The 15,754-nt window shown below is 43.3% G+C and overlaps 2 protein-coding genes and 1 pseudogene across 5 annotated transcripts; all 3 read right to left on the minus strand.

Moving 5' to 3' along the window:
- Window positions 1-44: 44 nt before the first annotated feature.
- On the minus strand, window positions 45-1,427 carry LOC117836290 (SPX domain-containing protein 5). Its single transcript, XM_034715686.2, has 2 exons — window positions 1,017-1,427; window positions 45-919 (listed from the first exon to the last, which is right to left on the minus strand). Exons 1-2 carry the CDS (start codon window positions 1,239-1,241, stop codon window positions 386-388), a joined length of 759 nt encoding a protein of 252 aa, XP_034571577.1. The 5' UTR covers window positions 1,242-1,427; the 3' UTR covers window positions 45-385.
- A 4,279-nt stretch (window positions 1,428-5,706) lies between these two features.
- LOC117835668 (probable nucleoredoxin 1-1) lies at window positions 5,707-9,892 on the minus strand (annotated as a pseudogene).
- A 587-nt stretch (window positions 9,893-10,479) lies between these two features.
- Window positions 10,480-15,163, minus strand: LOC117838177 (probable nucleoredoxin 1-1). Of its 4 annotated transcripts, none has more exons than XM_034718094.2 (5): window positions 14,951-15,163; window positions 13,850-13,924; window positions 12,398-12,883; window positions 11,819-12,307; window positions 10,480-11,360 (listed from the first exon to the last, which is right to left on the minus strand). In XM_034718094.2, exons 1-5 carry the CDS (start codon window positions 15,050-15,052, stop codon window positions 10,695-10,697), a joined length of 1,818 nt encoding a protein of 605 aa, XP_034573985.1. In that variant the 5' UTR covers window positions 15,053-15,163; the 3' UTR covers window positions 10,480-10,694. The 4 variants fall into 4 exon arrangements, with proteins under 4 accessions (XP_034573985.1, XP_034573984.1, XP_034573987.1 ...); XM_034718093.2 differs by having other exon boundaries at window positions 12,398-12,886; XM_034718096.2 differs by lacking the exon at window positions 13,850-13,924 and having other exon boundaries at window positions 14,951-15,162.
- Between the last annotated feature and the right edge of the window lie 591 nt (window positions 15,164-15,754).

Raw genomic sequence — 15,754 nt, forward strand, 5'->3', positions numbered from 1 at the left:
CAACTTGCCATTACGTAACTGCTAATTGAGCAAACCATCAAGAATGATAGAGTACGTATCTGATTTCCGAGTAAAATTTCACTGCAAGAGCAATGCTGATTGATCCTGCTATCTTGTTACATTATTTACTCTTCCTAGTCAGTAAAAGTAAGACAAGAGCACACACCTAGAGAAAAGGAAAAACAGAGAGAGAGCTATTACAGTTGATAATTACACATAATCTGCCTTTTCAGCCCCATCTACAACACCGCAGCGCATTTCGCGACAAAAAAACAAAATCCCAACGGTCGCCTCAAATTAATTTAATTTAGCACCGCAATTATATCAATTTGTTGTGGTGTAATCCATGGACATGGGGCAGCGGTTCATCGCCAGATATCATCGATCACTGCGTGGGGATGAGGGGCGACGGCGGCGGCTGGACGGACTGTGCGAGCCAGTCGGACTCCGGCAGCGGCGTCATGGGCGGCAGCGAGAAGTGGCCGACGGTGGAGCTGCCGCTGCGGACTTCCTGCATGGTGAGCAGCGCGGCGACGGTGTTGCGGAAGATGCTCTGCTCGGCGGCGGCGAGCGCCTGGCGCTCCTCGAGGTCCCTGCTTGCGGCGGAGACGGCGGAGGGCGGGAAGACGGCCTCCATCATGGCCTCGCAGTCCCTGACGAGCTCGGAGATGAGGTCGGTGGTGAAGAAGGGCTGCTGCAGCACCCCCGCGATGACGGGGAGCCGGAGCACGCCGCCGGTGCGCTTGTCGAACTTCTTGAGGATCTTGGCGAGCCCCGTGTAGTTGATGCTGCTGTAGTTGAGGAGCAGCACCATCTCGCCGTGGAAGTCGACGACCTCCCGCTGGATGCGCGCCATCTCGGCCTCCGCCGCCGGCGAAGGCTTGGCCTCGGCGGCGCGCTGGATCCTCTCCTGCAGCTCCTGCAAAAAAAACCACGTTGGCAATCCCTCGGTCAGTCGTGCATTTCAAAGAAAAAGGAAAAACGAGAAGGAGGTAGAGAAAGAGAAGTGCACCCACCCTCTGCCTGATGACGAACTCCTCCTCCTGCTCGAGGAAGAAGGCGTTGAACTTGTCGACCTCGGCGTTGAGGAGGGTGAGGAAGTCGGCCTCGGCGGCGGGGGTCGGCGCCGGGGAGGAGACGGCGTTGACGCGGCGCTTGAGCTCCTTGTAGTTGAGGAACTGGCTCCGCCACTCCGGCAGGCTCTCCTCGATCTGCTTCTTGAGCCGCTTGCCGAACTTCATCTTTCTTCTGATCGCAAGATTCCGATTTTATTTATCCTTACAGATATATCCGTCAGTAATTAAGTGCTGGATTGAGAATGAGGAGGGAGGAACACTAGGGACGATGAGCTTAATATAGGGAGGGAGCTCGGCGCCGGGAGGTGGGTGTTGGTTGGAGCAGCAGCTATAGCAGGCACGCAGCGCAGGGGAGGAAGACGGGGGAAGCGAATATGTGGGAGCATATCCGATGCGTGCTTCCGCTCATGTGCTGCCTGCCTGCCTGCCTGCTGGGGACACCAACCGGGTCCGGGATTTGCCCCCTCATTAGCCAATCAAAACAAAGACCAACTAATACCATGTCGGCAAAATAAGTGCTTCACAAAATGTATGCACAAAATTTTGTTAACCTGGTTAATGCTGTGAATTTTGAGAGTGTGCAGAGTTTACCACAGCAACCAGTAGATGTAGGGGGTGTTTGGAGAGGGATGCTAAACTTTAGCGCCTCACTTTTAGCACACTTTTAGCACTTGAACGGGGTGCTAAAAGGTGAGTGCTAAAGTTTAGCACCCTTGTTTTCTTTAGCACACTCAAATGAAGTGCTAAAGGTGCTAATGGGTGTTAAAAGTGATCCCAAGCCTACTTTTTCCCTAGTTGCCCCCTCTCTCTCCTCTCTACTTTTCCCCAAGCCAGTCATAAATGAGGGCAATGTAATCATTTCTCACTCAAGGTGCTAAACTTTAGCACTGTATCCAAACAACCCCAAGTGCTAAACTTTAGCACTCCATTTGAGGGTGCTAAAGTTAGCACTGTGCTAAAATTTAGCATTGTATATCCAAACAAGGCCGTAGTAATTTGAGACTGCAGTGTTGAAAAATGAACGGGTGCTCCAATGTGCGAGCAGGGTGGAGACGGTGACAGATGTTTGCAACTTCCAAGCATCATACCGTGCTTGGGGTTGTAGCAAGTGGCAGGTTCTTTTTTCGACCTTTGTGTTTGTTTACGCTTGCGTTTGTGGAGAAAATGATAGAAAAAGTTTGATTCCAAGGGATCTCCTTGGAGTTATACTTGTAAGATGCTTTCTTAGGTAAGCAAGGGTCACTGTTAGAGAACTCAGCATCCTCTTTGGTCCCGGTTTAAAGTTGGCTCGGGATAAAAATGTGCTTTAGTCCTGGATCAAATATCAATCGGGACTAAAGGCTCCCTTTTAGTCCTAGGTCAAAAATCAGCCACCCGTGGGAAATCCTTTAGTCCTGGGTGAAAAAATCAGCCACCCGTGGAGGACCCTTTAGTCCCGAGTGGTAAGACCAATCGGGACTAAAGATCAGTCCCGATTGGTCTTACCACCCGGATCCCCACGGGTGGCTGAAAAAGACTAAAGCCCAGTTGGTAACACAAACTGAGACTAAAGAGCTCCCCACGAGTTAATATAAAAGGATTGCATCCCCTATATAGTTAGATGTGCTATGTAGGTGGGATGATAAGGAAGCTACACGTGAGGGTTGAGGTCGTGGGTTCGAATTCTACGCACCGCGCACGCATATATTTCGTGTGAAAAATCGTGTGACTTGTGATTTTTGGAAGATTTGCTCCCTATCAACCGAGACTAAAGGCGAGTTTTCCACCGTCCTTTGCTCGCCTACTTTTCCGTTGAGAATGGAAAACAGATTGCGACAAAAATATAGGATTTGTTTGACATGCATGTTTAAAAAATTAGTTTTTCGTGTACAACGTCATCCCCATAAAAAAGGGGGAGAGAAATAAAAACTAAGTGCAACTAGTAGGTTAGATATTACCAGCTTTTTGTGCTTTTCAGAACAAGAATAAGGCGGGTTTTCAGTTCCTTATGGCAACAAAGCTAATGTTTTACATTTTTGTGAAAAAGGAGAAACAAAACTAAATGTCTACCATTTTGCAAAAGGAAAAGGAGATTATTCTTTACATTTTGCTTGAATTTACTATAGTGAAATACTCTGATTTGCTTCAATAGCTGTCCCTGCTAGCTTTTTATACATTCATTTTTTTATGAATGATGAGTTATTATATATAATCAGTTTAATTTAGAAATGTTTATAATAAGTATCAAAAGTTTCCCTGACAGAAAAACAAGAGAGAAGTTTACATTGATCGTCGTCATCTTCTTCACAAATGATTTCGCTTGAAATTCTATTTGAGAACTATAAGCAGAATGAACCTTTTGATATTCTTAAAGTCAAGCTCACTTGAAAATTTGCCAGTTACTCTTTGTTTGAATTTAATGGAATTACAGGAGAACTTTTGAAGTGTTTAACTGATGAATACAGTTGATGTAATTTAGTATTCTTCCAGAAGTTTGTGTTCTTGAAGAAAAAGGCTTAGTTTGGCTCTTATTCCTCCCTTGCAAATATTCGTTATCATGTAAAGATAGCCATTGAGAAATTAGCTGGCTATTGCGAACTCCCCGCTTAGAGATCATTCCTAGGCATATCCGCTAACACCACATTTTTGTGATTCATCATGAAAACTTGTCCCTAATTTTTAGAATATTTAATCTTGCAAGAGCACTAAGGAAAGAAAAGTGTTCCGTACTGTCTAGTCTCTTAATTCTTTTCATTTGATCTTATGCCATGAATACATGTCCATTTGAGGGGCTCGTTTTTTTCTCCCTCAAATTTCACACTTGTCATTTTCATGGCCATGGATAGTTTAATATCTTTAAGGTTCAAGAGCCGTCGGTCTCATATAATTTATTGAACAAAATATGCACTTGGCAGTTTATTCCTAAGCATATGCGGAACACTGGCGCATGCATACGTTTTATAATCACAAAATTGTTGTCAATACCCAACGAGGCTAGGCAAAAATGATGTTCCCCTGGAAGCCGATTGGTTCTCTCAGTTGCCAACACCGGCCGCACACGTCTCCACTCCATCAGAAGCTCCGAAGAATCTTTTGTGATAGCTTCAATTCTAGTCGTCACAAAAATGCTCACTTTTATAGCACATTGATTAACTAGAATATTTAACATTTGAGGAAACATGATAGCATAATGGAGGTAATTAGTTAGTTAAATGACGATGAGAAGAAAATGCCATCGTGAGTATCTTTCAGTCGAGCCATCGGAATCTCCTCCAGGCTAGGCCATCATTTGGGATCTTTTGCTTAAACTGTACGGACAGTCGGACACCGAGGCTACATGTCAGTTGGATTGCAGCATTTGTCACTTTGTAGTGCAAGTTGAAAATTTTTAAGGCACAACTATGAGTAGCTTCTATGTAGCAGCTTGTGCCATTTGTAAAATTAACGGTCTGTGATGTATGCAATCATGTAACTGATATATGTAAAGCCTTTGGGTCATCATGTCTACAAACTTTTTTTCAAAAAAAAAAAACGAAATTGGCATTTCCTTTTTGTAAAAGTTGGTTATAGTTTTTCCTTCCCTAAACTACTTTGAATGCACATCTCATTTGATTCAGTATACCCCTCCTCTTTTTTAAGGCATAATAGGCAGTTTGACCCGATGCAGTGCCTTATTTTGACCATCAATATCTTGTACATTATAATGTTAACGACTATGAAATCGACATAATAAGTAAGTGTTTTTAGATATGAATACAATCATACCAAATCTGTATAGTATAATTTGCAAATTTTAAAATTAAGTGTTAATCAAAGATTGATGTGCTTTACAAGACAAAAGGCGGGAGTAATGAATTTGCTTGTTGATAATAAGATATACAATGAATAATTTTGGACAATAAGTGAATTAAGCAAATTAACTTCGTTGTCCTAGTGGTTTCTGTCATGAAGATGAGGAAAATCTCAACGGGCACAGAATCATCAATGCTGCTTGTTAGATGTATATGTACTCTTCCTATTTTCCCTATTATTTTCCCTATTGTATAAAGAGTTTTGTGTATATTTGCTAATACTTGCACATGTATATATTCGAGCCTAGAATCCTCATATTGAATACGAGTGCTATTCATGGCACCGCTGATGCTCACCTGCAAGATACAAGGAGAAGCAACAAAGCAGTTCAGGTGCCACAACCTGATTGTGCCACAATCCGTTTTATTATGTTCAAGAAGAACCTAATGCATAATTTCTCCAGAAATCCTGTCTCACATGCTTGAACAGTTGAACTTACTAAAGCTAATCTATGAACCAAACTTGTTATATGCAGCTATGGAATCAATAATCTTGGCCACTAAATCATCAAAATAAAAGTTCAGAACAATATACAAAGTTATGGTCTTTCCAATTAATGAATTAAATTATGGGGCACATTTTCTTGCGAGAAAATATGATGCACTTGTTGCTATTAAATCAAATGGTTTATCCTAAAATCTTAATACTATAAGCGAATTTACAATCCTAATAAATATATTTGAATACACAATCAGCCTCGTAACAATGCGCGGGTCACACGGCAAAACCTTGCCCTTAATTATTGGTAACAGTATTACATGGTTCTGCACATTTCTACTCCTGAATGTTCAGGGTAAAAACTGCTTAAAACAAACGTCACATTGTCGATCACTTCAATTGCAAGCAAAACCATTGAATGATTATAATATCTTATCACACCACACACCATTCAGGTAGAACAAGCATTCAGGAAAACAACTCTATGCCTTCTTGCACACACCTCCCTCGCATGCATATCCAGCTGGGGCTTCATCGGTGGCCTCTCCCTTCCTGTCCTTCTTCCCCAGTGCACAGTTGGGGTACAGAACGAAGTCGCACCGATCGCACCGCTAGGACCATGAGCTGCCCAACCCTTCACATCCGTCGCAGCTGTAGGTGACAGTAGTGCCACTGCGCTTGAGGACAAGCTCGTGCTTCACCTTCTCAGGCCACGCCTTGGCCTTTCCATCGAGCTTCTTCTCCAGCTCCTGAAGTGTCTCTTCGGTGAAAGGGAATGCGTCGGCACCGTGCGCCAGCAGGTGGGATTTGGCATCCTTGGTGAGTGTCAGCCCGGAAGGACCTATGACGATGAGTGAAGGGATCTCACGGATTCTGAACTTCTTGATAAGTAGTTCCTTCCTTTCGTCTCCCAAAGGGAGTGCGAGCCATGGCATGTCAGAGAAAAACTCATCGTACGAGCCTGGTCCTTGTCGATAGAGATGAAAAGGATCTCAAAATCACTGTTCTTCTCCTTCATCTTCTTGTACTCCTTGACAAGCGTGGGCAGAAAGTCTCGGCATGGTGGACACCATTTGGTTGAGAAGTAAAGGATGACTGTCTTTCCGACAAGTTCTGATACAGGAACCTAAGACATAAAGGCATATATTTCAATCTTGTCATGCTAATCACAGAGGTAGAAAGGGGTAAAACCAATCTGTTTGCAGTAACTTCTCTTTTTAAGTAAGGGCTCCTCAAGGACCACAACCAAGGCACCGTTGGTGATCTAACAATCTGTTGGGGGTATACAGAAGTTGCTGCACAAGCCGTACTTTTAGCGTGATATTGCCGGTTCTTGTAATCCTAACTAGATAGGATCGGCTACTTAGATAACTCTGTAGTCTAGCAACGTGTATACCATGTTCATGTTCTCCTTATAATCACCAGCAACCAATAAAAATAGTGTTAACCTACTTTAATAGTTTAGTCCCCAAACAACTGCCATTGTCAGTTGGTTTAAACCATCAGTATATGGTTTTCAACATGAACCAGCAGTATAATCCATAAAAAACTGATGGTGATCAAATAAGGAACAGATAGGGTTACATCATTATTGTCATTTCATAAGAACTGGCAGCGAAAATAAGTTGTTTCTTCCATTTCGTCTTTGAAACTGTCACTAGTACTATTTGCGTCTCGTCTTGGGAAATTTCGATACAAATTTGGATGAAGACAAATTTGGTACGAAAATTGCAGCTCTCGACTAGATATACATCTTTCAGTCAATATTTTTTATCTTGTCATCTAGGTTCCCACATATGTGATTCCTACCAATTTGAGATCCATAAATTATCATGCTCTGCTCCTTTCGTTGTGGTTCACTCATGTGCCTAGACTACATTAAAAATTATAAATGGCACACCAACATTTATTAGAAGAGGATTTTCATGGCATGTATAGAAATTAAGTATTACTACCTCCGTATCAAAATATTTAACGTTGTTGACTTTTCCCCGTACCGTTTGACCATTCGTCTTATTCAAAAAATTATTGCAAATGTAGGAAAAGATAAGTTATGCATGAAATACTTTTGATAATAAAGTAAATCACAAACAAAGTAAAATGATACTTAAATAATTTTTGAACATGATTAAAAGTTAAAAGCGATAAATATTTCGATACGGAGGGAGTACTACCTTAAGACATACCTTCACTCCATCTTTTCCCGTGACAAAGTTCAAGTCATCTTTGACCAGAAGGGATTCCAAACTCTGTGATGCTGCTTTGGTCTTAGACTTGTCAGCAAAAATTTCTAGCTTCTCAGCGTTGAAGGGAAACCCCTCCCATGCCTCCGAACCATGCTCTTCAATTACATCCGCAATGTTGTTGTTTAGTGTCTTACCGTCAGGCCCAATCAGGACAAGTGTGGGAAGAGTCGTAAGCTCAAAGTATCGAACCAGTTTATCACACATCTTGTCACCATGAGGAATTGCAAGCCAAGGCATGCTTGCAAAACTCTCATTAAACACCGACTCGTTGCTGCCAAAGTATACAGTGACAACTTCAAATTTCTCTCCCACTGCTCTGAGTTTCTCATATATCTTAGTGAGAACTGCAGTGAACTCATCGATTGGCCTCACCATGAAGAACAAAGCGACATACTTCCCCTCAAGCTCAGAAATGGGCACCTGATGATAGAACTGTTGAACGTGTGTTTGTTAAAGACAAAAGGCAATGGATGATGAAGATGAACAAGTGCATTGGACAGGTACCTTGTCTCCTTCGCTTGAAATTAGATAGTCACGAGTGGGTGTGCCAAGAACACTATGAATAGTTTGATTATCCTTCGCTGCTTTCTCCTGCTCCTTCAGTTCATTGATCCTCTGTAATGTGAATGGGGAAGCCCCTATACCATACTCACTGATAAACTTAACGCCCTCTTTTGTATAAATTTAACCTGTTTCTCCACTAAGGATGACAAGGTTTGGAATACCATTGACCTTATACCCCTTCATGAGGCGCTGAAGGCATTCAGAGTCAGCGAATGGGACTGCCAACCATGGCATTTTTGCCAAGTATGCGTTGAATGACTCCTCGTCCCTGTCGCGGGAAACAAAGACGACCTCAAGACTGTTGTCCTGTGAGGTCAGTTCTTCGTATACTTCGACAAAAGTCGGTGTGAACCTCCTGCAAGGTGGGCACCATGAGGCTGAGAAGTAGAGGGCCACGGTGCTTGCCTCAATGGCGCTGATCTTCACCTGTAGGATAACAGAAAGACCAGGTGCATGCAGAGAGTTATTCAGGTGCCACATTCTGGTTGAGGAGAACAAATTGTTGTTCATTATGAAACGATCAGAAGCACATTTACGGAGTCTTGTGAGATTGAATTATGGTAAAGAGATTGCTGATTATTGAATTAATTACCCCCTCTGTCCCAAAATCAAACTATCTCAAGTTTGACCAAGTTTATAGAAAAAATAATTCACATCTACGGCACCAAGAAGAAGACTGCAAGTGCCCGTTTTTAATATTTAGTTGCTCTAGATTGGATAATTATATCTGACTAATTAACGAAAACTCTCTTTTCATGTTTTGCATACTCAGCATTTTGAACTTTGAAATTAATTAATAAAAAAATTCGATATATATATATATATATATATATATATATATATATTTGTTAGAAAGAGAGCATGTTGAGAAAGAACTATTTGAAGTTAGCATAATAAGTCAATTTCTCTTTTTTTTTCTCCAACAATTTTTTTGTTAAAGCACAAACTTTGCATTGACACACATGATAATATGTTCTATACATCCGTCCACATTTTCATTTGGATCTTCATGCATTTTTTTTATATGTGCAACCGTGCAACAGGAGCACCAGAGACCGTGGCAATGTTCTCATCAGGAAGATGGCTGTGTTGTAGTGTAGTGCAGCTCCAGGGTGGTGAAAGGTATGGGCATTAAGCCAAGGCAGGTATCAAAAATCATCTTGACCCGATCCTATGAGCTCGATGAATTCCAAGAAGCAAGCAAAACCAACCATGGCGCCCATGTTACTTGCAACGTACCTTGTTGGTGGCTGTAGCTCAAGTTACTGATCGATCTCACCACACACTTTCATGCGACCAATGCATGATGAGGATCCATCCAGGGCTGACCTGCTCGCCGGAGTTGCGGACGAGGAAGTCCCGATCCCCCCAATGCCGCCGCCTTTGGTGGTGGCCCGCTCCGCCATTCGCCGGCCGCGCTCTAGCTCACCTAGCTCGTGGACTTGCGGCCTGTTCGCTTCAGCTTATTCAGCTGGCTTATCAGCCATCAAACAGTGTTTTCCTCTTACAATAAATCAGCCGTTTCAGCTTTTCCGCCGGTTTATAAGCTGAAGCGAACATGCCCTTGGATAGTTGGATTATTGGTTGGCCGGAGCGATCGAGTAAGTGGCTCCGCCCGGTGATTTTGGCTGGGTGTTTAGATCCACACCTGGTTAGCTTGGTGGTGTTAGCTTTGCTGTACTTGTGGTGCTGCGCAGCAATCTTTGGTTCTTTCTTGCTGGCGAGAGTACTTTTCATATGCCAAAAGTTGCGAAATCAGGTATGGCCTTGTTTAGTTTTCAAATTGGGAGTGGCAAAGTTTACATTTTGCCATAAATGCGCAACTGTAGCATTTCGTTTGTATTTGTGAATTATTGTCCAAACATTGACTAATTAGGCTCAAAAGATTCGTCTCGCAAAGTACAACAAAACTGTGCAATTAGTTTTTGATTTCATCTACATTTAATACTCCATGCATATACCGCAAGTTTGATGTGTTGGGGAATCTTCTTTTTGCATAGCGCCAAAGTTGGAAAAAAGGAGTGAACTAAACAAGGTCTATTTTGGACTTGAACACTGGCTGTGCAAGAATCTGGATCAACCATCGGATAGGAGTTGATGATCCTGCCTCTCACTTTGGACACCGTTACTCTCACCCTGTGTGCCGTCGTTAAACCGGACAAAGCCAAAGCCACCGGATCGCAGAAGCTGTTACAACAGCGGGAGAGAAAGAGCATGGAAGATCCAACTTTCAGAAACACACACAAGAAAATAAACAACACTAAACTGCACCAACTTACTCCAACCCGCATCTCTCACACTCGCAACATGCTTAAGAACAGAAATAACAAGTGAGGCTAAAACCTTTTATTTGATCTGAAAAGGTACTCACATATACTCCTAAAAGTTCAGGGTGCAACTACGATCGATTAATACAGACATCGACAGACCAAACACCTCAACTCCAAGCAAACCAACTGATCTGATGATTATTTATTACCACACCACACACCATTTCAGACAGCACTGCAACTGGCAAACGCAACCCAGGAGAACAGCTCTAGGCCTTCCTGCACACACCTCCCTCGCACACATACCCAGCCGGGGTTTCCTCAGCGGCCTTCCCGTCCTCCTCGCCCTTCTTTTCCTCCTCTGCCAGCGCGCACTTGGGGTGCAGATCAAAGTCGCACTTGTTGCAACTGTAGGACCATGTATTGCCCATCTCCTCGCACCCGTCACAGCTGAAAGTGCCACGGCGCTCCAGGACAAGCTCATGCTCTTCATGCAGCTCATGCTTCAGCTTCTCAGGCCACCCCTTTGCCATCTCATCCAGCTCCTTCTGCAGCTCCTCAAGTCTCTCCTCGGTGAAGGGGAAAGCCTCAGCACCGTGGATCATCAGCTGGGCCTTTGCATCCCTACTGACAGTCTGCCCATTAGGACCAATGGCGACAAGTGAAGGGATCCCACGGATTCTGAAGGTCTTCTTCAGGAACGCCTTGCGTTCATCTTCCAAGGGAAGAGCAAGCCATGGCATTTCAGTGAAAAATTCATCGAAGGAGCTCTGGTCCCTGTCACTAGAGATGAAGACGATCTCAAAATCACTGTGCTTCTCCCTGATCTTGTTGTATTCCTTGACAAGCGTAGGCAGGAAGGCACGACATGGTCCACACCATTTGGCTGAGAAGTAAAGGAGGACAGTCTTCCCGACAAGTTCTGATACAGGAACCTGTGATATACATTAAGTATATTTCAGTCTTCTCATGATAATTAGACCAATATAATTAAAAACCACCAAAAAGTGCATAAAGATTGTATGTCTTTACTAAGCAGACAGTAAAATAAAAGGATGCCGTTAAATAATATCTATCCATCATCAACTGGCAGAAACTCTGTTTACTTGATAAACATCTCTTTATCATCTATCCGTGCCTAAAATTAGCATAAGGACCACTATTCAAGGTCATGGTGGTTAATTATAAAATAGGATGCTGTTAAAACAAAAAAAGTTCTTTATTTATGAAATCAAGCATAGATAACACTACTTTATTTATGAAATCAAGCATAGATAATGCCCCATTTATCTTTATCTTAAAATAAATATAATACTTAATGCAGTGATAATTTGTCTTCTTCAATGACAAAATCACAAAATCATATAAGAAGTCAAGCAACAGTAGTGCATACCTTTGCTCCACCTTTTCCAATGACAAAGTCCAAATCACCACTGATTAGAAGGGACTCCAAGGTCTGTGATGCTGCTTTAGCCTTTGCCTTCTCAGCAAGAGTTTCCAGCTTCTCAGCACTAAAGGGGAAGCCCTCCCATGCCTCAAAACCATGCTCTTCAATTATGTCCGCAACATTGGTGTTCAGTGTCTTCCCATCGGTACCAATAAGAACAAGTGTAGGAAGAGTCCTAAGCTCAAAGTAACGAACCAGCTTCTCACACATCTTGTCACCTTGAGGAATGGCAAGCCAAGGCATCTTTGCAAGACTCTCATTGAACGATGACTCATCGCTGTCCAAGGACACAGCTACAACTTCAAATTTCTCACCCACTTCTTTGAGTTTCTCATAGATCTTGGCAAGCACAGAAATGAATTCATCTACTGGACCATAGCCAGGCACCACAAAGCACAGACCAACATACTTCCCCTCGAGCTCAGAGATGGGCACCTGGATACAGACAACAATAATAAAACAGGTAAGCATTTGCAAAACCATGAAGCAATTAGAGGTGATAAAGAAGTTGCATGAACCAGTTACCTTGTCTCCCTTGCTTGTAATTAGATAGTCCCGAGTGGATGTGCCAAGCACGCTTTTAATGGTTTGATTCTCCTTTGCTGCTTTTTCCTGCTCCTTCAGTTCATTGATCCTCTCTGGTGTGAAAGGGTAAGCCTCTACACCATACTCGCTCACTAATCCAACACCATCCTCAGTGTAAACTTCACCAGTTTTTGCATCAAGAATGACAAGGTGTGGGATACCAGAGACCTTAAACCGGCCATCAAGGGCCTCACGGCCTTCAGAGTCAGAGAAAGGGACCGCCAACCATGGCATCTTTGCAAAGTACTCATTGAATGCGTCCTCATCCTGATCACCTGAAACAAAGACAACCTCGAAGCTCTTGCCCTGAGAAGCCAGTTCTTTGTATGCTTCGATAAGCTTGGGAGTGAACCGCCTGCATGGCGGGCACCACGAGGCTGAGAAGTAGAGGGCCACAGGGCTCGCCTCAATGCTGCTGATCTTCACCTGCTGGATAAGATAAGGAGAATGCACAGAGCTATTCAGTTACCACATTCTGGTTGGGCATGGCAAGATAGCTGAATTCATTCACCAAATGTAAACAATTGTGCTTTTCAATTATGTTGAAGAAGAATACGATGCATGATTCCAGAAATACTATTTCTCACATGCCTGAACTTACCGAAGGTATCATAACCTATGAACTCGTCCTTATTTTCACTCATGCAACCAATCTTGATACTATATTTTCAGAATAAATATCAGAACAATATTACCCCCATCTTGCACAACTGATCGTGACACAAGGACTAGTGATTCCTAGATAAGATCTCCAAACAACATCACGATTCGATTAGAGGTACGAGCAGGGGCGAAGCTAGAGCATGGCCGACCTGAGTGCACAGTTCAATATGTACATGTATAAAAAATCTATGTCTAACCTATACAATGACAAAGCGGTAACGGTAAAAATACTTATTAAAATGATGTATCCGACCAAATATTGTAGGAAAAAGTGTTAGGATAGGGATGATTAGTACACCGATATAATAAATTAAGGATCGATTTGCACCAATTAAAATCGATTTGCACCAATTAAAACATGAGGGACACTTCCAAAATACTTAAGAGATGAAAAATACATATTTCCAATATTATTACACCAATTCCCAATTACATGATTTTGTATATTACTCCAATTCCTCAAGTCTCAAATATCGATGGATCCTTTCTTAGTTGCCCATTTGTTGCAATTTGCAAAAGCAAAACCTCTAAATGCAGACCCTAACATTGCAATTTAAAATGAATGAATCAAAATTGGTGACCAAATAAATTGAAACACTACCTTATTACTTCAAACAAATTGATTTGCACCCAAAACATTCGTGAGGAAATTATTTGCATACCATTGAAATTTGGAGCAAAACAAGATTCCGGAAGGATGCTGTCGCAGAGAGAAATAAGGAAGCTTACGAGCAGCTGAGGAGGCGTGCTGTAGCGACCGGCGATGAGATGCCTCCCTATTTTTTGCCGCTTGCGATTTGAAATCTGGACAAGGAAGTTTTTGCGTTTTGAGCAACCGCACTTTTGCGGGTGTCGTTTAGCTTTATCGCGCAACACTGGTAGAAAAAACGAGCATTAGTCCCGGTTGGGAAACCTCATATATCTCGGTTTTCCCAACCGGGACTAATTACTCGGGACTAAAGGTCCCCCATCTTTAGTTCCGGATCTTTCACCCGGGACTAAAGACCTCCTTTAGTTCCGGATCCAAAAACAACTGAGATTTTTGTTGAGGATGGAATGTCGTTTTTCTACTAGTGCAATTCTTGCTCGTCATACGCGCGACACACTTGGCTTGTTAGTAGACGACCACTGCGCCGTCCGTGTGTGCTTTTTCTGATACAATGCTTTGATTGCCCTGCCTGCAAAGAAAGTATGCAAGCACAACAAGCGTGGGCTACTGGGCCGGATGGTGATGCACACATTGGAGTTCAGGGAGTGCACAAGTGTTGAAAAGTAAGTGATAATCTCTGATTATTTTTTCCTTGGTGCCTGTGCACTCGGCAAGCCTAACATGGCTTCGCCCCTGGGTACGAGAACAGAGCACTAGCACTAATTTTCTAGCCTGGATGAACCTTGAACTTGGTAGCCTGGAGAATGAATAAATCAGAGAAAATTGAAAGAAATAAATTAAGCCCGCTAGTAAAAATTCGGGGTACCGTAGCCGTTTCAATTGTTTCTAGTAAGGTCATGCCTATCCTCACATGCTAGCCTGTTAAAAATTGGCAATCCTGCTCACCGCGACAATTCAAGTTTACCCCTAAAAATACTAGCTCTACAGTAAAAGTTCACGAAGCAAACCCCCTCTCCCACCGACCACAAAACCCCACTCATCATCGGATCATCATCCAATCGAACGAATCACCGGAAGAAAAGACCAAGAAGCGACGATCCATGGGCACAATCTGGCCAAGAACAGCGCCAAATCGCAAATCTGCGCCACGAATAGTCGACTAGCGCGCGGAAGGAGGGGGGAAAAGCAAAAGGCCAAGAACGGGGGATAGATGGTCTGACCTGCTCGCCGGAGTTGCGGACGAGGAAGTCCCGGTCGCCAGTGGCGAGGATGGTCCCGATGCCGCCGCCGCCGCCGTTGGTGGTGGGCGCCGCCTCCGCCATGGCTGGGTGGGTCTTGCGCTCGGATTCGCTTGAAACGGATGAGCAGGCGCAGGAGCAGAGGAGCGTGCTGCACGAGACTGGGGTTGTGTGGGCCGGTGATGTGGTGGCGTGCTCCGCCGTCCTGTCTGTTTATATAGGCAGGCAGGTGCGCGGCGCGGGGGTCGCGCCGTCCCGGGGGCTGGTCTTCGCCCGCTGACTTGGCCGGCCGGTGGCTTTGCTTTCCTTCGCTTGCAAGGTTAGGTTAGCGGGGTGGTTCCCTTCTTATTTTTTTTAGCACCAATCACGTCGAATATTTAGATACTAATTAGAAGTATTAAACGTAGACTATTTACGAAACCTATTACACAGATGGAGGCTAAACGGCAAAATGAATCTATTAAGCCTAATTAGTCCATGATTTAGCAATGTGCTGCTACAGTAACCATTTGCTAATGATGGATTAATTATGCTTAATAGATTCGTCTCGCCGTTTAGCCTCCATATGTGCAATTAGTTTTTATAATTAACTCATATTTAGTTCTCCTAATTAGCCTCTGAATATATGATGTGACACGGACTAAACTTTAGCTTGAGAAACCAAACGCCCCCTTAGTAGGCAATGAAAACATTAGAAATCTCATGAATTGTGATAATTTGAATCTCACGAACTACTATTCTTCGATTGACTAAAACTTCGCTGCGAGTTGGCGTACAACATCCTAA

The sequence above is a fragment of the Setaria viridis genome, chromosome 9 (genome assembly GCF_005286985.2).
Source record: "Setaria viridis chromosome 9, Setaria_viridis_v4.0, whole genome shotgun sequence".
NCBI lineage: Eukaryota > Viridiplantae > Streptophyta > Magnoliopsida > Poales > Poaceae > Setaria > Setaria viridis.

Excerpts from the sequence above, each read along its gene's own strand:
- LOC117836290 (XM_034715686.2), bottom strand. The coding sequence starts at position 1,241 with ATGAAGTTCGGCAAGCGGCTCAAGAAGCAGATCGAGGAGAGCCTGCCG. Across the intron at positions 920-1,016 it reads AGTTCGTCATCAGGCAGAGG|GAGCTGCAGGAGAGGATCCA; the intron begins GTGGGTGCACTT and ends TTTTTTTTGCAG.
- LOC117838177 (XM_034718093.2), bottom strand. The coding sequence starts at position 15,052 with ATGGCGGAGGCGGCGCCCACCACCAACGGCGGCGGCGGCGGCATCGGG. Across the intron at positions 12,308-12,397 it reads TTACAAGCAAGGGAGACAAG|GTGCCCATCTCTGAGCTCGA; the intron begins GTAACTGGTTCA and ends GTCTGTATCCAG. Across the intron at positions 11,361-11,818 it reads TTGGAAAAGGTGGAGCAAAG|GTTCCTGTATCAGAACTTGT; the intron begins GTATGCACTACT and ends TGTATATCACAG.